The 22,781-nt window shown below is 41.0% G+C and overlaps 1 protein-coding gene across 1 annotated transcript; it reads left to right on the plus strand.

Moving 5' to 3' along the window:
- Nucleotides 1-307: 307 nt before the first annotated feature.
- LOC145399702 (uncharacterized) lies at nt 308-20,685 on the plus strand. Its single transcript, XM_080272248.1, has 7 exons — nt 308-438; nt 15,350-15,467; nt 16,227-16,527; nt 16,914-17,038; nt 18,104-18,284; nt 19,142-19,241; nt 20,544-20,685. Exons 1-7 carry the CDS (start codon nt 308-310, stop codon nt 20,683-20,685), a joined length of 1,098 nt encoding a protein of 365 aa, XP_080128374.1.
- The last annotated feature ends 2,096 nt before the right edge of the window (nt 20,686-22,781 follow it).

Consider the following 22,781-nt stretch of genomic DNA (forward strand, 5'->3'; position numbering starts at 1 on the left):
TTATGAATGAATGCAGGGGTGACCGAAATATAACTGGCAGCGCAACTGCCTGGATCATATGCCGTCGCCGGACATTAGGTTAAGACACGACCACGAAGAGCTAAGATATATTCATTAGCCCGGCATTTGTTACACGAATAATAATACTAGGAAATAATGATAGTAATAATAATAATAATAATAATAATAATAATAATAATAACAATAATAATAATAATAATAATAATAATAATAATAATAACAATAATAATAATAAAATCACCATCGTTTATAAGGGTTTAATGAATCAATTCTTTGCACAGAGTAAATGAAGCGTCGACGTTCACTTAGAAAAACTAGCCCGGCAGAACGCATGAGGTTCGTGTGGCTGTGGGAGTGGGGTCTGTCACTGCGAGCGGTTGCGGAACAGACAGGTTCCAGTGCCACCACAGTGCGCAGGTGGGTCAGACGCTGGCAGAAAGATGGGGACCTACGGTCAGGCAAGATCAGACTCAGCCTTTACCATCCTTTCATCTCAGCGGTAGAGCGTTCTGTAACAAATTCTTGCTTCTCGCTTCATCCGACTTGGAACAGTGGATTGAATAAGATACAGCAGCTTTACCCTTTGGGAAGTTACCCTTATCCCCAGCCTTTAAGCATATCCAATTATCCATCTATCTACAGGTATCATTAAAGAGAAAATCCGATATTTGAAGTCTCTGTACTAGCCCAAGATTATTTTACGGATCAGTTCCTCTCACAGTCTGGAGCCAGCAAAAAGGCAATGCTCTCAGGACACTGTCACCTGGTGCATTGTTTCTCAGTTATACTGCTTTTACTCCAGCTTGGCCAAGATTTGTTTCCTTTTGAAGCTTATTTCACGTAGCTCTGACAGAAAGAGACAATGCTGCGTTCTACTTATTTTTCACAGAACTTCTTTGTGACTAGCGTCATATTCTAGTCTCAGTCTATTCTCACAACTCAGTATTCAAGGTAGACAGATGGAAAATTTACGCCAAGTTAGGGTAAAAAAGTATAGTTGCCAGCCAATCTTGACTGTCTCTTATCACTCAGGAACGTAGCGAGACAAAAAAGAACAAAATTTTAAGTAAATCGACGACAAACTGTTCAAAGAACCCAATGAAGTGCAATTTTGGCATTTCCGTATCTGAAATAAAATTGCACGTCAAGGGAAATGAAACACCTCGCAGGTATGTCAGATCCCGAAAGCGTTAGGCTACTACACAAAACAAGACTAAATAGTTATTATGATTATTCGATAATGTGTGCGACTGTAATATACAGAACTGTTTCATATATGATTTAATTCCTTCAGTGTAAGAGCATCGACATTTTTCTCACAGAATGAATTGGGAAAATCTAATTCTAAGGATTCTCCTTTTAGACATATGGGATTTATTGCGTGAACTTTTTCCACATATTTCTGTGGAGGTGTTTGACTTATAAGTATGCATTGTAGCATTGGAAGTGATAATTTATTTGACAGGCTTCTGTCTTTCTTTAATAGGATATTTTGCATAATATCTACCTATCTATCTATCTATATATCAATCTATGTATATATCTATATCTGTCTATATATATATATATATATATATATACAGTTTATCACTCTGATCTTAAATGTAAGGACGAACTTGCTTAGCCCTGGGCTCCTACGCTCCTCATGGGGCAATCTAGGATTGGATTATATATATATATATATATATATATATATATATATATATATATATATATATATATATATAAAATCAGAGACGGCGGAACAAGGGGGGGGGGGAGGCAGGAGGGGCACCAGCTTCCCCAGGCTTCAACATTGAGGGGGGGGGCGGAAGTGTCTAACCCCCCCCCCCCAGATTCTGGGGTTGGTGGCGTGGTATAAAGTAGGGAGCCTTAGAAATATAGGAAATAGTTTTATGTAAACTTCAGCATGAAGCTTCAGCTGTAAACACATCTTACCTTGATTCACAGTTTCTCAAAACAATGTAGACATTTAACAAAGAGAAATGGACATTTCAAACATCCTGGGAATATGTTCGACCTGTCATTTGGCGAGTTGGAGGATTTCAGATGCACACCCTTTTGGAGCCGTCTGCCAGCCCTGCATCCCACATGCGGCAACCAACGAGTGTTGATTCATGTGTTTACTCTCATAATGAAACGGCAATTGAATTCATTTGAGGCTTTTCTGAAGGCAGCTAAGCGTTCCTCTGATGAAGCAACTGGTAAGTAAAAGATAATTCCATTTTAATACATGGAAGGCTTTGACAAAACTACATTGAAAATGTTTCATATCTATGAATCAGTCCGTGTCAGGGCCTAGCCATGTCTTCTGTATCTATCAGATCTTTGGATGGGAAACAGGAGTAATATTCTGAGAAAAGGAAAATTAAGACAGATACTGGAAAATGAAATACAGTATGAACCAATGTTTGTGTCCTGCCAAACGAGAGTGTATGGGTGCTTTTCTAGATGATGGTGGTGTGTCCAATCCTGTTGCTGGAACGTCTGGAATTACCAAGGCTGTTCTTCATCATAAGTTAGGTACAACTGGTAGTGATCTTCAGAGTGACACAAATACAGAAACTCATATCCAAAATGACAGCTGCGAGGCCATAAATGTGATGGGTAAAGGGTTAATGCTGTACATTATAATTATTTCCTGTTCTTTGCCACAGTCAAATGTTTGTTATTCATTTCTTGAATATTTCATAAACAAATAATGATGAACTCCACTACAAATTCATGCAATGATGTCCACATGAAGCAATGAAGAAGATCAAGCCGGAGAAGTCCCCAGGAAGTGATGGAGTGTGTGGTGAAATGCTGAAATATGGAGGTGAGATTGTTGTGGAATGGATATGGAAGTTATGTAGATTGGCGTGGGAGGAAGGAAGAGTTCCAGGAGACTGAGAATCAGGTATAATTGTGCTTTTATACAAAGGAAAGGGGGGGAGAGAGAAGTGTGTGGTAATCATAAGAGTATCTGTCTTTTAAGTGTGATTGTGGAAATATATATGGCAAATACTAATTGATAGTGTTAGGTGTATAACATAAGAATTAGTTGGAGAAGAACAAGGGGGATTTGGGATGGGAAAGAGGTGTGTAGATCAGATCTTTGTACTGAGATATTCAGTGGATAAGAATCCAGAGGAGGGAAATAAGGTATATGCTGCCTTCATGGATTTGGAGAAAGCATATGATAGATAGGAAGAATATGTGGAAGGTACTAAAAATATATGGACTGGATGGGAAGCTCCTGAGTACCGTGAAAAGTGTATATGAGGGAATTAGGGTTGCAGCGCGAGTGGATGGTGAGCTGAGTGAGTTTTTGATCTAACTGTAGGACTGAAACAGGGATGTGTTATGTCTCCTTGGCTGTTTAATATACATGGACGGAGTGTTAAAGGAGGTGCAAAGTAGAGCAGTGGATGTTGGGACGGCTCTAATGAATGAGGGTGAGGTGTGGAAGCTTCTAGTGTTGCTGTTCTCTGATGATACTGTGTTGTTGAGTGAAGATGAGTGGAAGCTGCAAAGTTTAGTGAATGAGTTTGGGAGAATATATATGAAGAGGAATTTGAAAGTTAATGTAACTAAGAGTAAAGTTATGGTATTTGAGAGGAATTAGGTCACAGAATGTACAGTGAGGTTGGATGGTGAGGATATCATTCTACTATGAAGTCATTGACTTGGTGGATCAGGAGCTCTCATATCGATTTCATCAGACATCACTGAAAATTCCTAAAGAAGTCGAGAGTCTCTTGTTTAATGCAGCAAACTGGGATGGAAATGGATCACTATACCTGAACAATGAAATACTGAAATTCTATAAGAGATACAGATTTGAGGAAATTGGAAAGACAACTCAGCATGTTCCCAGAACTTGTACAGGATAAAAAAAAAAAAAAAAAAAAAAAAAACTAGCTGCAATCATTGACGAAAGGTACATATGTTCGTACAGTTTTGGATATCATGAAAACCTCTCCAGTTGGGCTTGGCATGTTTTCAGAAGTGGCCAAGCTGATGAAACTGTCCATGACCGTACAAGTCACAATAGCAACATCTGAAGGATCATTTTCTTCCCTACGCAGGGTGAAGACATATCTTAGGTCAAAATGACTCAGAAATGATTGAATAATGTCAGACTTCTACATTGCCATGAAGCTAGGACAGACTTGGTGTCTGTAACCAGAGATTTTGTCGATGCTAATGACAGACGTAAAATGTTTTTTTTGGCAAATACATATAAATCCCGGTTTCTGCAAAACTATGGGATGCTGATTTAGTTGAATGTTGTATGAGGCCTATATGTTGATGTAGCTGCTTAAGATTTACTAAATCCTACTTATGTTGTGGCTTACGGTATTCTAGTGGTATGTGCAAACGTAAGTATACTCGTTAGAAAGTAGGGTTGTGCAAGCCAGGGTGGCTATAAATGCCCTGGCAAAGTGTTTTGTTTATATGGTTTGCTTGTTTCCATTTTTGTTGAAATACATACATACAGTACAAATAGATACAGAGAAGTGTGTTTTCTTTCCCATCTATCTCGCCACTTGCTTTATTGATATTTGTGATATTTTTTTATCATTTTTCGTTTTAACCTATATGAAAACTTGTCTGTTGGTGATTATTTGCAAACTGACTGATACAGTTACTGAAATTTATGTTCATAATATTCAATTTTGATATTACATTGAATATTATTACAAAACGCAAGATATAACAACCTTCTGAACTTCATAATTTATTAACTTAAATGCGCCAGATGCACCGTACAGGGCAAATTGTTAGAAAAAGCTTGAAAAGAAAAAAACGAACCCCCTGCCCTCCCACCCCTAAGACAGATTTCGCCATTCCAGAGATCGTCCCTTCAGCTCCCCCAGGTTTCATGTGCTTCCGCCGCCACTGTATTATATATATATATATATATATATATATATATATATATATATATATATATATATATATATATATATATCCTAATTAAAAAAAGAAAGAACATTCTGATTTATGTAAGGACCTGATTGCTTCCACAGAAAAACAGGTAAATATATTAGCATGTCACTGGCTGGGGTCAACAAGACTGAAATAATGGAATAACTCAATCATCCTCTTCCTCCAAATTACTGTGAGATGTAATTTACTGAAATAAGGAAACCACAAATCTCTCAGTGAGGAAAATGTATTAGCCTATCGATGTTTAAATCTGGCACAGCTTATAAATTCATCAAAGTAGGAGATACCCTTGCCCTGTGGCAAAGTGAAAGAGGTTGATGAAAATGATAAAGATGATGATGATGATAAAATGAATGAAAACGAAGGGATCTGTATATGTATAATTCTTCCTATTCTTGTGGTCCTATGCATGCCCTGTTATTATCATTGCTACACCTTCAGTATAATAACGATTTTTTATGCTGCTTGCAATTTTTAACCACAACCAAGATAAGAGAAATATTCTACATGCCTACATTTTGGGACTGAACATCTTTATTTGAATACACTTCCATGAAGAGGTTAGAATCAAAGTAATGTATTTATTGGACCATTATATTCCCACGACCTTTACTTAAACTAGAATGAACACCAATAATATTTCGCCTTCGCTTGTAACAGATTAATAAAAAGGGCAATCTGAGACTGCAAACCTCTGCCAGGGCGGAATGTGTGGTAGATCTCATGGAGATGTTATCTCGTATTTTTTGTGCAAGCATTGTAGGCATTATTTATCGAGTTAAAAGCAAAAGTGTGGAAACTGGCACTATCATGCAATGGTAAAGAATCATTCAAGAAATTCCTGGATCAAGATGATGATCCGGATCACTACCAAAATCTACTGGATTGTTCCTTAGGCCATACCCTTCCGCTCCCCCCCTCCCCCCAAAAAAAAAAAAAATCAGCATAATCCGTTCGTCACTTTTTTGAGTAATCCTACTAACAGACAAATAAGCAAACCAACGCTAGCCAAAAAATAACCTCCTTGGCGGAGATAATAATAATTTAACTGATAGATGTTTGTATCAGTCTAATTCAGTATAACACAGAAGAGTAAAGAAATTTTAATAATCCAGAATATTGTAAGTACTAGCCATCAGGAGACAAAGAGAGAGAGAGAGAGAGACAGACAGACAGACAGACAGAGACAGACAGACAGACAGACAGAGCAGCAGCAGCAGCCGCAGCAGCGAACCCGGCATGAGAGTTAGCTTTTACCGATTACATAGGATAACACAGCGTAAGTAAACAATGCTGTATATGATTAGCTGGTGCACAGGTTTAATGGTATAATATTCTCTCCCCACAAATCTGAGACAGCGATGAGGGTGGCTGCAAAAGCGAAGGTGGTTTTGCTGGAAACAACTCTGTTCTTGGCGTCTTATGGCTTCCATACAAATGCAGGTAAATACTAAAGTCTGTGCAGTTACCGTCCGTTATAGTAATCCTCGAATGATAACTATTGCTTCCTGTAAACTAGATTATTCACACAAGTTTCACAGTACACACACACACACACACACACACACACACACACACACACACACACACACACACACACACACACCGATGGGAAGATATATGGAGAGATACTGATAGATACCATGTGTGGAATCTTTATCCTATTGACCATCCACTTTAACCTAATCGGCTCAAGACAGATGTAAGGCCACTCAAGGCTGCACCACCCTGACAACAAAGAAATTACAGACTAGATCCACATGTGGGGTTATAATGAATTCAGTGTAAATCCTTCACCACCAGACCATCTTTAAACATTAATCAAAGTCTGCACGCATGAACCTATTCTGCGTCAACGTCAGAGATAATTAACTATCTTAAGTAATTTATATGTTGTATAAAGAATATATTCATAACATAGATTATTTACAAAAAATAAATTCACGTAGTCATAGTACACTGCTTTTAATTATACATTATCATAAAACAGTGATGATGCAATAAGATCAGGGAAAGAAATTTAAAAGTTTCACTTCTTGCATGTAGGCTATATAGACAAAAACAAACAGACAAATAGATACATACTAACTGACTGATTGGTTGACTGTTTAATTCAACGAAAGTTGGGTTACGAGGTCTCCACTTTACACTTCCCGACACCTCGTAATATGATTACCACAGCCTGATATTATCACTAGAAACACTATTCAATGATTTCCAAATAGTTTGGAATCCATACTCCCCCCAAAAAAAAAACACTGTGAAAGCAATGAAAATTACGAGCTCGTATGACCTTCCCACTTGCACTCGTTCGCCGCTGGTATTCTGTCATTTATTATTCATAAAAACACTCACACTTTATATTTCTATTACCATATAACACTTATATATATCTGCAGTCTTTATCCATAAGTTTTCTTCAGTAATAGTAGTTTATTGTCACTGTAGGCATTCAATTTCTCTTTCAGTAAAATACGTAGCATTCACTTTCTCGTCCTGTATAGCGTTGAGAGCGAATCTGTCACTTTCACTTCCACTTTCATAACTCCCAGTATTCATACATGCTAGAGTGAAACTTTCACTTTCATTACTCCTAGGGTATATACTCGTATTCTTATATTACTACTCATTTACTTTTCTATTTACATTCTCTATTTTATTTACATCATTTACATTTCTATTTTATTAACACTGTGTTATGCACTGTCACTTGCAGTAACTTATAAAACTATTTTCCACTGCTCACTTATATTTACATTTATTGCTTTCACTTGCTGTTTTCACATTATTTACATATTTACATATCCACTTGCACTGTTTTACTCACTAGAAAGATCGTAGTCACTGTTCATCATTTTCATTGATAAATTAGCCAGTTCACGTTCCACAGCAGTCACTTAGCCCTTTATCCCTTTCCACACGAGGTTTAGTAGGGGTAGAGGTCACAGGGCCCTTTGCATGGGGCTAAAAAGCGGCGGAATTGGACAGGCGCGAATCCGACGTGGTTTCTCCTAGAAAGACGACAGTAAACTGAATGCTGTAGTGGCCTAGGGGGAGTGTAACACTGCCAATGTCAGCGTGGTGCCAGCTACTAATATATACACTAAGAAATGATTGACAGGAAATTTAGACAATACATAATTAATTAGGTAGTTCCATGTGAATGTAAATATCACTTAGGCTTCTCCCTTCCTTTTCTTATATATATTTTTATTACGAGAATAAATTGTACTGCATATTTCAAGGGGAACTAAATAGGGAAAATAAGCGAACGAGTGCACATGAGGTGTTGTCAGGTGATAATTAGCCAATTCCAGGTGTATGGCACTATCACTTACCTTACTTCTTTTTTGTATATATTATTTGGTATAAGAATATGGCATAGGGCTTATTTCAATGGATGAAATCAGTTGAAAATTCCGGGGAAGATTTACTTAATGCAGCATGGCAGGGCAGGCGAGAGGAGAGGGTAATGGAGGGGAGGTAGGGAGGGGAGTCAAGAACGGGGAGAAATGGCTAAATTGTCAACAATGGATGGGAGTACAGATGAGATTAGGAGTGCTGACTAGTGTTGGACATTGGCAGTACTGATAGATGATACAAGCCACCACTTGAAAGCCCGGGCGAATTCAAAATAACACAGAATCACAAAAGTGACGCCCTGTGGTATGATCCCTTGCTCCCAAGCATCATGGTTAAGGGGTTAAGGAATCTTATAATACAATTAGAAGAACCAACGTTTGTACAAGTATTTATGGGGGATGAATCTAGAAAGTCTGTCATCATCAGCCAATATTTTTACATGAAAGTGTTATGTAAAATCAAAAAGTTATAAAATGTTGACTAACAAAATCAATTTTAAATGAAAAAGTTTTCTACAGAAAAGGGAAAATAGAAAGTAAAGTGTCATAAGTAAAGAAGGTTCAGGAAAACTATTTTAAAAAGTATTATTCACAAGGAGTACAACAGTGTCCCTCTTCTCTCATAACCTCAAACACTCACTGAGCAGGATTGCAATTCTGATTTTTTTCATTTTTTTCATATATTCAAAACAATTAAAGATTTGTACAAGTTCTTTTGTCCTCGGTTTCTACACTGATTTTTCGCCTTGTTCTCCCATTTTTAACATCACAGTTGAATCATCTGAAGCAACATTGCAAGTGAAAGTGCTTAATGCTGTTCTTGAAGCTGCACCGCAAGAAGAATCTTGTATTATTCTCATCACGCCTGCTCACTTTTCGGTAAGCTATTCCTACCCACAGTATCTCACTTCCGTACATACCAGTACACCTATTCATAAATGCTATTCCTCCATCCATACAGATGGATCTAAGCATCACTCTTCATGACTTACCATACATGAAGAAGGGCAATGGGTTTAACAGACCCAAATGCTATTCTTCGGGTGTACACTTTATGATGGCCAGGAAATGTTTACTGTCTACTGTTTACTGACCTGTTTTCTATCCCTCTCATTTAGGGTGAAAGTATTATCAGAATTTACGTTCTTTGTAGCTTTTGCCCCAAGTATGTGTCACTGTATCCTTTTGCTCTTATGTACTCTTCCTGCTTGGCCTTCAGCGACAACGTTCCCCAGAGTGCTGGGGCTTGTAATGAATGATAAAATATTTAAATAAATAAAAATAGCATGTTTTTCTTAGATATTCTACTGGTATTACTGTCATATTGTAAAGAAAATAGAACATAAATAATAAAACCTAAGGTGAATGAACTAGGAATTGCAAAAGGAGAGGGATATAAGAAATCTGACAAAAACTGAACACAAATATCAGCTGGGAATATAAACAAATGTGGCACTATTTCAATAGAGTCAGTTTGGAATGTATGCAGTAAAATATGTCTCAGGTATTGTACTGTCATCAGTAGTTTGAAATATATCTTAAAATCATTAGAGTCTTCTGAGTGTGCCAGATTTTGTAATAAAACTCTCCATTTGTTGGTTCAGAAAATTTTAGTACCTTTCACAGCCCTCCCTCCCTTTCACCTTCACTCCCTTTTTTATATCCTCTCATTCCTTCCTAGGGACAAATGTGATATTAAAGTTACAGCAAAAGCGTGGCTGCGGTTTGCACCAACGTATTTTATAGTTTGAAGACTTAATCAGCGAGGAGAAACGAGGAATCCTATTTTATCAGTGCTTTGCAGTACATAACGACTCTTACAGTCTCCATCATGCTGTTATTTAGATTTGTTTTTAAAGTACCCTAACCAACAATATGCAGATCTGATGAACTGCAGAAGAAACACTGGAATGAATTATAGGAAGCAAGGCATGGATAAAATAGGGCAGCACTCTTCCCCATAAATCTTCTTGAAGTCAGAACACGCCACTCCTTCACTTGCAAAAGTCTATATAATGATGGTGGGACTCCTGATAAATCATCCATGCTTCATTACGATGTTTCATTCTGGGGCAAACCTGAAAGTCTGTCACAGTACACCATATGTTTGTTATTGTTATACACCCAGCATTTCGTGTATCTGAAGGGACTCACAACTAGTACCCATGAGCTGAAATTGTCACTTGCATTATATTACTGTTTAGCTGCAGTTCTGATGTAAACACAGCTGCTATGTAGTATGACGAAGGGTCGGCGAATATGGTAAAATTCAAATAACCCGTGGAAAAAAAATTGGTAATTATATGAAATGGTCTTATAGTTTCCCAGTGTAAGCGAGGTGGATGCGCCATGGGGTGTCGGAGTATTTGAAGTTGCAGTGCATAGCGAGAATACTAACATGACGGAGGCCCATCTCTCCCAGGCTGTCGAACAGGCTCGCCAGGTAGGTATAGAATGTTGTAGCTTTCTTATCAACAAAATAAAGAACTGAGCATTCAGGATACCAATAATGGTGGTAGATTTTTCCTCAAACCTGCACCCTGGTTGCGACAGCAGCTGCGGCAGGTGTCCTGGTCCGTGACGGTGGTGGTGGTGAGTAACGACCCAGCCTTCCTCGCCGCCTTCGCCGAGTGGTCCCTAAAGCGCAGCTTCCTGGTGTGGTCGACGAGGCTCCTCGTCCTCACCTGCCTCCACCTCCACCGTCTTACCCACATCCGCACCATACTCGCCATGACAAACTCCATGACGATTTCCTCTGCTTCGCAGCTTATATGGTTAATGGTTGCCTGTTATACATGGATATTAACAACCCCTTTTGTCCTCATTATTTCTGGGGGGTCAGGTAGAATATTTAGTTGTACAATAAGTCTTCAAGATATGTTCTATCTTTCTGTCTATAGCCCGACGCCCTAATCCCGCAAACGGTGGCCGCAGACAAAACGCCTCCAAGTCGCTCTGTCACCCACCATTTGGCTACCCTTCCCCAACTCACTCCCCCCTCCATCATATACCTCTCAACTCCATCCCTCCACCTCATCCTTGGTCTTCCCTTCCCTCTCCCTCCCTCCACCTCACCTACATACACCCTCTTAGTCAGTCGTTCATTTTCCATTCTCTCCACATGTCCAAACCACCTCAGTGTATTTCTCCTAATCTTCTCAGCCACATCCACATCCACCCCACAACGTTCTTTCACTTCTTCATTCGTCAACCTGTCCCTCCATGTCACTCTACATGCTCCTCTCAAGTAGCTCATTTCCACTGCTCTCACTCTTGACTTGTTCCCCTCTTGCAAGGTCCATGCCTTGCTTCCATACATCAGGGTAGGGATCACAATACTATCATGCAGTGACTTCTTAACATCCATACTCACCTCCCTATTTCTCATCACTGCTTTCAGTGAACTAACAACCTTCCTTCCCTGCTGTACTCTTTCACGCACTTCATCCCCCAAAGTTCCATTCTTGCTCATCACACTACCCAAGTACTTGTATGCACTCACATTCTCCATAACTCGCCATCCAACCTCACCGTGCATTGTGACTTCATTCCTCTCAAACGCCATAACATTACTCTTGTTTACATTAACTTTCAGATTCCTCTTCCTACACACTGTCCCAAATTCCTTCCCCAAACATTGCAACTCCCATCCATCTTCACTCAGCAATACTGTATCATCAGCAAACAACATCACCGGAATCTTCTAAATCTCACCCTCATTCATTAGAGCCAGCCCCACATCCACTGCAGTACCTTGCACCTCCTTGACAACCCCATCCATGTATTTATTAAACAGCCATGGAGACATCACACAACCCTTTTTCAGTCCCACACTGAGGTAAAAGAACTCACTCAGCTCACCAACCACTCGCACTGTAGCCCTAGCTCCTTCGTACATACTCTTTGCAGCACTCAACAATTTCCCCTCCACTCCATATATTCTCAGTACCTTCCACATACCTTGTCTATCTATTCTGTCATAAGCTTTCTCCAAGTCCATGAAGGCAGCATACACTGTTTTTTCCTTTCTCTAGATACTTCTCCACTAAACATCTTAGAACAAATATCTGATCTACACACCTTTTTCCCTTCCTAAATCCCCCTTGTTCTTCTCCAACTAGCTCCTCTGTTATATGCCTAACCCTATCAATGAGTATTCTACCATATATTTTTCCAGTCACACTAAGAAGGCAAATATTCCTATGGTTACCACATACTTCTCTCTCCCCTTTTCCTTTGTATAAAGGAACAATTATACCTGATTTCCAGTCCTTCGGAACCCTTCCCTCTTCCGAAGCCAATCTACATAACTTGCATATCCATTGCACTACAATCTCACCCCCATACCTTAGCATTTCACCACACACTCCATCAATTCCTGGGGCTTTTCCCATCTTGAGCTTCTTCGTTGCTTCCACTATTTCCGCCCTACTGATCTCTTCCTTCCTCCTCTCATCTCTCCTTCTCCCAGCCATTCCCCAACCACTTATACTCGCACGGCTCTTACTCTCTACATTCATCAAATCCTCAAAGTGCTCCATCCATCTCCTCAATTTCTCTCTCTTCTCCACCAACAATGTATTATTCCTATCTTTCACTCCCCTACTATTACCCCTTTCACACTGCCTTACTTTCTTTACCTCCTTCCAAAACTATTTCTTACTTTCGTTCCATTGCACACTCAAATTCCTCCCAAACTCTTCATCCACTTTCTTCTTAGTCTCCTTCACCAATCTCTTCACCTTCCTTCTCCTGCTCACATACACCTCTCTCTTCTCACTCTCATCTTCTCCCCTACCCCTACTCGCTAGCCATTCACTATATGCCTTCTTTTGTTCCACAGCTCGTTTCACCTCATCATTCCACCATGCTGTCCCTTGCACACCCCTGCATCTCCTCACTTCACAGACCACCTCACACGCTGCACCTATCTCTTCCGTGAATATCTTACATATGTCTTCCACCCTTTCCATCTGCTCTAATTCATACCTTCCCAGTCTTTCTTCCATTATGCTCTTATTTACGTTGCCTTCTGTAATTTCTCTGTAATTTAGTTTAGTTACTTGTCTATCTATCTATCTATATACCTAGGCTGCTTCCCCCAAGGAAAGGGAGGTAGCCGAGACAGGACGACACACTCTCCATTTACTCATCCATTTAAACACATTCATTCACATCTTAGCCCCAAAGGGGAGAACGGACAGATCCTCACCGCACCACACCGCACAAGGGTCAACTGCGCAATGCAATCAGTGACATCCGCAGCAGGGCCCGACAGCAGAACTGGTTTACCCCTGCCACATCATAACATACCCATCCCCTTACCCGCACCTGACCTGACTAGCTGATCAGACCAAAAGCGGGAGAATATCCCCTCAGGGCTGCGTCATCACTTATTTATTCACAATTTCTCTCCATTTATTTCTGTCACGCACAGCCACTCTTCCTTGCTCAACAGACATCCCTCTCGCATCCAGCGCTCTCTTCACACTATCCATCCATCCTATTCGTGGTCTTCCTCTCAGCCTTACACCTCTCACATCAGATCTAGTTATCTTTTTCACCAATCGCTCATTATCCATTCTCTCCATATGCCCAAACCATCGCAACACCCTCTGCTCAACTCTACCAGCCATCTCCTGAACAACTCCAGTTCTCCTTCGCACTTCATCATTTCGCACCCGATCCATACGCGTCACTCCACACATACTCCTCAGACACCTCATCTCCATTACATTCAAACTTTTCCTCTCTGCAACACCCATATTCCATGTTTCAGCCCCATATAATGCAGTCGGTACCACAACACCCTCATACAGCCTTCTCTTTACATCCATTCTAAGCGAACGACATTTAAACACTTTTTTCATTCCTCCCAGCACCTTTCCTACTTCATTTATTCTAAACTTCACTTCTGCATCTATTCTTCCATCCACAGCAACATGTGACCCTAGATATTTAAAACAATCTACCTCCTCAAGCAACTCACCATTCAAAACTATATTCATCCCCCTACCATCTATCAACCTCGTACACTTCATCACTTTACTCTTATTCTCATTTACTTTCAAATTCCTCCTTTCACACACCCTTCCAAACTCCTCTACCAACTGTCTCAATCTCTCCTCTGAATCGGTCACTTGTAGTTTTGTTAAACAAGCAGGAATGTGGACAGTTACCAGGAAAATCCCTAATGAAGACAAGCCTCAGTAGGTACTGTCCAAGATTAATTTTCACTGTACCAAACTTATTAAGGGTGATAAAGCTCGTTAGAGATATAATGTAGCATAGCACCAATGAAGACTTGTCCACATAAGACGGTTTCTAAACAACTTTCATTTTTCCCAACTTGAACAATTATCTTGATTCACTGTGTCTGCATATTCTGTTCTCCCTTTTCACTTGCCACTATAATGCGTTTCCCTAATACTTCTCATGCGTTTCCCTAATGCTTCTTATTTTCCCACCTTGACTCACTTTGTCTGCTTAGTCTGTCCTCGTCTTTCTCCGTCACAGTGTGTACGTCGAGATTCCCTTCAGTGCTCCTGGGTCTCAGTCTGTCAGAGTGGCCACGTGGACGGAACATCATGGTCTTGTCCTCACCTCAGCCTACCCACTCTTCCCTGACAAGTTCTACAGGTTATTTACTATACTCATTTTGCCTTATCTTGGACCAGATTTTCGTCCTTTTGTAGCATATTCCATGTAACTGAGTGAAATAAAAGATTACTACGGGTTTACGCCCTTTACATCACAATTTCTCTTGAGTAGCACCATCTTCTAGTGTTACTCTCTCGTTACAACTCGGTATTTAAGATCAAGCGGCAGTAGTTTTAGGCCAAGTTAAAGTAAAAATTAAAAGTTTATAGTCTGTTGCATGTTACAGTAATGTGAAATTAACATACTTCACAAGAGCATTTTGCATCCCTCTTAACAGTATACAGTATCTATATCCCTATTACTTGCATCTTACTGAATGTTAACGGTTGTTAATTATTTGAAACTGTCAGTAAGCGTGTGTTTGTCCCCAGACTGAGCAGTAGGCCGAGGCTGCGGTTGGGATACATAGAGTTCCCCACCACTAAGAGGGAAGTGGTGAACGACCCTGATGCTCCCGAAGGCAAAAGTGTTGTTATATTAGATCCAGAGGTTTCTTTTCTTCAGGCCATCTCAACACACATGAATTTCACGTAAATATACATAAATTTACTGATGTTTTAAAATTCAATTTAGGTATTATAATCAGTTATAGTATCAGGGAAAGTAAAACAATTTAGTGCATGGTGACAGTTTTATCAACATAACTTCATTGAATCACTCTGCAGTCTAGCTTAATTTACGTAAATAGCACTATTTTTTCTGACCTGAAAGTTTTTGTAATATACTCATTCGTCATGAAGGTGAATCTGTCTTTTTTTATATTTTATCATTAGAACCAATACCAGTACAATAGCAGTAAATTATTTAAATTAATGTTACATTTATAACATAAATCTGGAACAAGTGCTTTTATTGCCAGGATCCAATATTCCACGCCAGATGACCGGGCTTGGGGAGTCAAGTTACCCAATGGGAGGTGGAACGGCATTATTGGCATGATAACACGTAAGGCAAGGACATATGATAAAGTTCAGTACCATAAGCTGTACTCTCCTTGGCCTACCCGAGTTCCCTTGGTCTCTGCTGATATCTAAACCAACAGCAGTTCCGCTGGCAATAGCACTGAGTTGCTGGTGTTCATTTCATTGCAAGCAAAATTATACATAGTTTTACCAGTGTCTTACTGCTAAAGATAATTGGAAATGTGGACATTTAACAAAATATTACTATATGTACAGTAAAGACACTTTAATATTCAACACATAGCACATCACAGACTCTCTTATTACTACTTGTATAATTCTACAGGAACTGGACCTCAGCCAGAGTATGTTCCACATCACAGCCGAGCGAGCTGAAGTTCTAGACTTTACGGTTCCCGTGATATTCTGGTACACAAGAATTATTGTCCGACGTGGCAGCCCTGAGGTGGACCCCTGGGGATTTCTGTTTCCTCTGACTCCTTTAGTGTGGCTGAGCATCTTGGCAGCATTGATGGCAGTACTCACCATCATGATGTTGGTCTCCTTCAGCCTCCTTGATAATTCTCTGAGTCAGGCCAGGTTTAGGAGTAATGCTGCCAACTGTGTCCGAGTGTTGTTGCAGCAAGGTAAGGAATTCTTGCTTTAACATGTGCCCTAATGCAAAGAGATAGTTATTACAGTATCTATGAGTACAACTTGCAAAATATAGAAACTATCGTGTGTGTGTGTGTGTGTGTGTGTGTGTGTGTGTGTGTGTGTGTGTTTGTTTGTTCCTTCCCTAATCATACCTTACAATATTAAGTCTGCCCGGCAATGCTATTTTTCCATAATTAATAACAATTCCAAATACAGTTCTCCCATATAAACCAATCAGTAGGATGACGCATATTTAGGCCATTCTCGCTTTATTCCGTTGCAGACGTGATGGAGCCCGCGGGTTGGTGGTGGTGGGAGCGTGTGGTGGTGGGGGTGTGGATGCTGATGACTCTGGTGCTGACGCGGTGTTACGCAGGCAACCTCATGTCCCTCCTGGCCGTCAGATACATACCTCTGCCTATTCAGACCCTTCAGGATATTATTGATAAACCTGTTACCCTGATACTGCCTGGGGGGACTTCGACGGCCACGGCATTTTTGGTAAGTTTGATATATGGATGGATGGATAGAGAGAAAGATAGATAGACGGATGGATGGATGGATGAATGGAAAGACAGGTAGACAAAGAAAGGTAGAGATAGATATACATTTAAATGGATGGGTGATAGATAGAAAGACAGCCATGCAGGTACAAAGAGAAAGATTGACGGATGGAGATAGATAGTTAGACAGATGTACATATAGATAAACAGACATACAGATGAATAGATAGACAGACAGATGAATAGATAATAGAGAGATAGTTTAGTGAAAGCACTGTCATAAGATCGGTCAGAGGGTAGGCTGATACAAAACAATTATACAGCAACACAAGTATCTAAAAATGTCCCAGTTGTCCTGATTACCACATTTTAAAGTAGCGGAAAACATGCATACAGTAATGTCATCAAAGAGGTTTAACTCTTCATGGTCATATTTTGAATGAATGGATGAATGAATGAGTGAATGAAAGAATGAATGGGTGAATGAATGAATGAATGAATGGATGGATGGATGGATGAATAAATGAATGGATGAATGGATGAAAAAGTGAATGAATGAATAATACTGGCTGTCACAGAGTTCGGACAACGTTGATGCAAAAGTTATGATTGTGGTGGCATATTTACGTATCTATAAATCTACATAGATTTTCCTGGCGGTAGCAAAAACAATATTCCAAGTTAATCCATCCATTCCTCATTCAGTCCCTTTTTGCCCCATGAATAGCATAGGGACAGAGAACAAGGCTACTTCGTCAAGACATTTAATTAAGGCAAGGGAGACCAGCCTCAATTGCTCCTGCATGGCATTATGTGAGAAATACATCCTCATCACTCAGATGGAAACTCTTACAAGCTCCATCCAGCTCGAGCTCCGTAACCCACTAAACCACCAGGTTTCATTTGATGATATGGTTACCACCCGGTGAAGTAAAAGGCTCCCTGGGTTACAGAAAATAATTTTTTGCCATTCAGTGTAGAGTCACCTGAAGATAGCACTATATTGAGTGGATGATGTGCGTCCCCACTTTCCACAAAGTTGATTGTATTCTATATTTTTTAGATTGCTGAAAGAGGCATCTTTCGTGAGGTGGCGGATCTGCAGTACGAGGGTCGCTTGATGAGCGCTCCTGTTCCAGAATTAGTAAACAATATGAATACTTTAGGAAGGAGCGGCACCCATGTCTTAGCGGCCATTGACTCGAGAGCACCCATCATGATAGCACAGGATTTTTCTTTAAATGGTAAGATTTATTAGTTTATTTTTATTTTTTTGAGGAGCGGGGGATTATAACAAAAGAATACAAAAGGTGGGAGAGCTGCACACAAACATTAAAAGTAATAACTGTTAGAGTCTTGAAGGATTATCTTTCAAATCCAAAGAATGGGAGAGCTGCACACAAATGTTAAACATTTATATTTGATAGTTTCTTCAAACCTTGTATTAGTAAAATCAAAAGTAGGGAGAGCTACACACGAATATTAAAAGTAATATCTGTTAGTGGGAGAGGTGCATACAAGCAATAGAATGTCATATTTGTTAATGCCTGCAAAATTTATATAAGTGAAACCAAAAGTAGGAAAGCTGTTCAGAAACAATGAATAATACTTTATACGGCCAGTCAGTCACGCCACAATCCTGCCACAATAGCCAGACCCGGATTCAGCAGTGGGGTCCTGACTCAACTTGCAACTTTTCTTCATTCGTGAAACAAGATGTGTACAGAAATGTTGTGTGTGTGTGTGTGTGTGTGTGTGTGTGTGTGTGTTTCAGAGAGAGAGAGAGAGAGAGAGAGAGAGAGAGAGCGGGAGTTCCCTATTCATAACTGACGAGCGTCCAAATCGGGCCTAATCCACTGCACTTTCAATTAATAGCTTTTCCAAATTTAATTCTTTCACTTGAACAAAATACATCACTTCCCATAACAAGACACATAATGTTAGATCTGTATTACTGTTTAATACCCAATAGTACATGATTTTTAAGATTCTATTAACACTTATTATGCACAGAATTTTATACATCTTGAAACAATAACATCAGAAACATGCCTACAACTGATATGATGTTGTTAATGACCAATGCGATGTGATCCGCCAGGACGATGTGACTTCTACCTTGCCCAAGAAGAGATGCTGCCCATGATGGCGGGGTTTGCAGGTCCAAAGGGAAGCCCGCTCATTCCAGCCCTCAGTCGCAGGTGTGTGTGTGTGTGTGTGTGTGTGTGTGTGTGTGTGTGTGTGTGTGTGTGTGTGTGTGTTAGAGAGAGAGAGAGAGAGAGAGAGAGAGAGAGAGAGAGAGAGAGAGAGAGAGAGAGAGCAGTATTTAGGGTTTTTGGTGCAAGAAGCATGGCTATATGGATATGAGAGGGGGATCAAGAATATAGGAGCAGATTTGTGTGTCAGTGTGTGTGTGTGTACCAAATGATAAGGGTTCTTGAATTTTATCAGAACTGTTCACAGCTCTCTCTCTCTCTCTCTCTCTCTCTCTCTCTCTCTCCAGATGGGGACCTTTTTACGTTATTTTTCTTTCTGTATGGAAAATCACTGTGCATCGGACGACAAAGATTATTTTAAGAAAAATATTGGAAAAAGGACATTGAACAAGATTGTCTCACTGTATTTTTCTCTCATATGATATCCAAGGTGGTCCATAGATAGCGCTTCACAAGAAACACATTTGTCGGTGTCCTGTGTTGCGGGGATAGTTCTGTGCGCTGGTGTGGGAGTAAGTGTGGTAGTGGGACGAGGAAAAGAATAAAAGATGCAGGATAGACACTGATAACGCTGACTGATGCAGGATTGACACTGATAACGCTGACTGATGCAGGATAGACACTGATAACGCTGACTGATGCAGGATTGACACTGATAACGCTGACTGATGCAGGATAGACACTGATAACGCTGACTGTTGCAGGATAGACACTCATAACGCTGACTGATGCAGGATAACCACTGATAACGCTGACTGATGCAGGATAGACACTGATAACGCTGACTGATACAGGATAGACACTGATAACGCTGACTGATGCAGGATAGACACTGATAACGCTGACTGATGCAGGATAGACACTGATAACGCTGACTGATGCAGGATTGACACTGATAACGCTGACTGATGCAGGATAGACACTGATAACGCTGACTGATGCTGGATAGACACTGATAACGCTGACTGATGCAGGATAGACACTGATAACGCTGACTGATGCAGGATAGACACTGATAACGCTGACTGATGCAGGATAGACACTGATAACGCTGACTGATGCAGGATAGACACTGATAACGCTGACTGATGCTGGATAGACACTGATAACGCTGACTGATGCTGGATAGACACTGATAACGCTGAATGAGCCGTTCCCGCAACACACATAAAATCTCCCAATAGAGTGGATGAAGAGCGATGTATATGGACCCAATCCCCCCCCCCCCTAAAGTTTTACGTAAGCCAAACAAGAAGTGGATTCGAGCGTTGTATTTGTATTTAACAGGGTGATGCCAGTGATCGAGTCGGGCCTGTACCATCATTTATTCAAGCTATACAATGACAACTTGACCAGGTGCCTCAACCCGCCCACCAAACTGGTCGCTCGAGATTCACTGGGCATCACAAATATCTGGGTAATACTTTGATAATATCTTACCAACCTCCCTTATCATATTGTAATACATCACTAAGACTCTTGCTTAGATCATGAAAACAATGCACTCGGCTTCAGTACTCATGTTATGATTTTGTACACGTTCCTGATAACAGATGCACAAAAATAATAACAAGGTTTTTATACTATGCTTAACACCATGCCCCCTTCCCACACACACAGTGAATGGGCAAGAATGAGTACATAAACCCCCATATTTATAAACAAGATATGCTGTTAAGCTCCTTTGGGAGCTATATTGGTTCTTATATTTTAATGAAATAATAATAATAATACCAATAATGATAATCATCATCATAGCAAAACATTATTATTATTACTCTTATTATTATTATCATTATTATTATTATTATGATTATTATTATTATTATTATTATCATTATTATTCCTATCATTGTTATGCTAGGTGTTTTTAGGGCGGCTTCCAGTCCTAAGAACGCCTGCCCTAGTACTGGGTTCTTTTCAAGTCCAGGGCGATACTACAAATATAGGAGGAACAGGGCATAAAAACTCAAGGCAACACCTTACAAGTATATTCACTAAGGGTCTACAAGGGCAATAGGATTTGCCACAATATTATTGACTCATCAATTCTAGGGCTGCTGAATAGCGGTGAGCGTATCTCGCAGGATACTTAACTGACAGTTCGCGATTCAGGGTGATACAATTTACAGTACAGTTCACAGTGCAGGGTGATACAGCCCACAGTATAGTTCACAGTACAAGGTGATACAGTTCACAGTGCAGTTCACAGTATAGGGTGTTACAGTTCAGGAACACTGGCTCTGGGTTACATGAAAGTCCGTAAGTCCAACCTCGTGATGATCACTGGGGGGGGGGGCAATGACTTGACTTTGTTGCAATTAGCACACACAGGGGGGGGAGGAATCTAGGTTGGCATAAGTGCAAAAGGGGGCGGGGAGAGTTTGTTGAATCTTAATATCACTACTTTGGGTACCAGAGCCTTTCTTCTATCACCTGCACTTTTAGTCACTGTCTGATCACGGTCACTTAATGATTTCACTGTTGGCACTTTCACTATGTATCCTCGTACTGTTACACACCCGAATCACTTTACAGTCCGGGCAGGTTGAGGTCGTTCTCCGTGGGCGTGATGAAAGGCCCCGGGTGCTGGGGGTGAAGACAGAGGTCTGGCTTGTGGGGTAGGGGCCACACAACTCTGCCAGACACCTTCTGAGCCGCTGGGTGGAGGATCCACGTCGCCTCGGCCTGGAGTGGGGTGGTTCTTGGCTCGGGGAGCTGGGGGCACTGTCGGGGACCCAGGGGCTGCGGTCCGTTCCGGGGTGCTTCACCATCAGGAGGGGGCGGGGGCTGCGGCATTGTTCTGGGGAGGGGCCCATCAGGGACATATCCTCCTCAGGGGCCAGCTGCAGGAAGAATAGCCCCGATGACACTACAGGGCCCTACCACCAGGCTGTCAGTGGTGGACTCCCTGGCTGGAGGCTGGTACTACAGCAGGTGGACGCGGGAGGAAGACGTGCAGGCGTAGAGCGGCTAGAGGCCGTCTCTTGTCTGCGGGCAAGGCTGGGGTCTGTCGCCGGTGTCTTGTCCTCAGGACATCTACCGACTCTGCGGATAATCCTTGTGGAGCGGCTTGAGGCATTCTCGTTAGTGGAGAGGCTTGAGGCCGTCTCCGTGGGGCTGTAAGGAGCATAGGATTCAGCTTCACCCCAATACTGATGCAGGCTGGGCTGGTGAGAAGGTAGTGCACCCGGGCTGAGGTGTACGGGATGGGTCGGTTCTGGGGAGTAGGGGAGCGCGACTGCCCGGGACTTGTGCCCATATGGTATGGACACCCCATACGCCGCATCTACCCCTCTGTTGTCGCCTCCTGGGGGTGTCGTGTCGTCTTCCGCTGTTATCATGTCTTCTGTTGTTATCATTTCAGTCATGTCTACTTTTATCATTTCAATCATAATTATGGCATTTAACTGTTCACAAGTACCCTATATACATGTGGGTCATTTTCACCACTAATTCTGTCACTGCTGTAGGGGACGCTGGTTGTGCTGGCTGGCGGTGCAGTCACTGGTCTTTCCGTCTTCA

The sequence above is a fragment of the Coenobita brevimanus genome, chromosome 50 (assembly GCF_032717465.1).
Source record: "Coenobita brevimanus isolate Jiangsu-jjx chromosome 50, ASM3271746v2, whole genome shotgun sequence".
NCBI classification, from domain to species: Eukaryota; Metazoa; Arthropoda; class Malacostraca; order Decapoda; family Coenobitidae; genus Coenobita; species Coenobita brevimanus.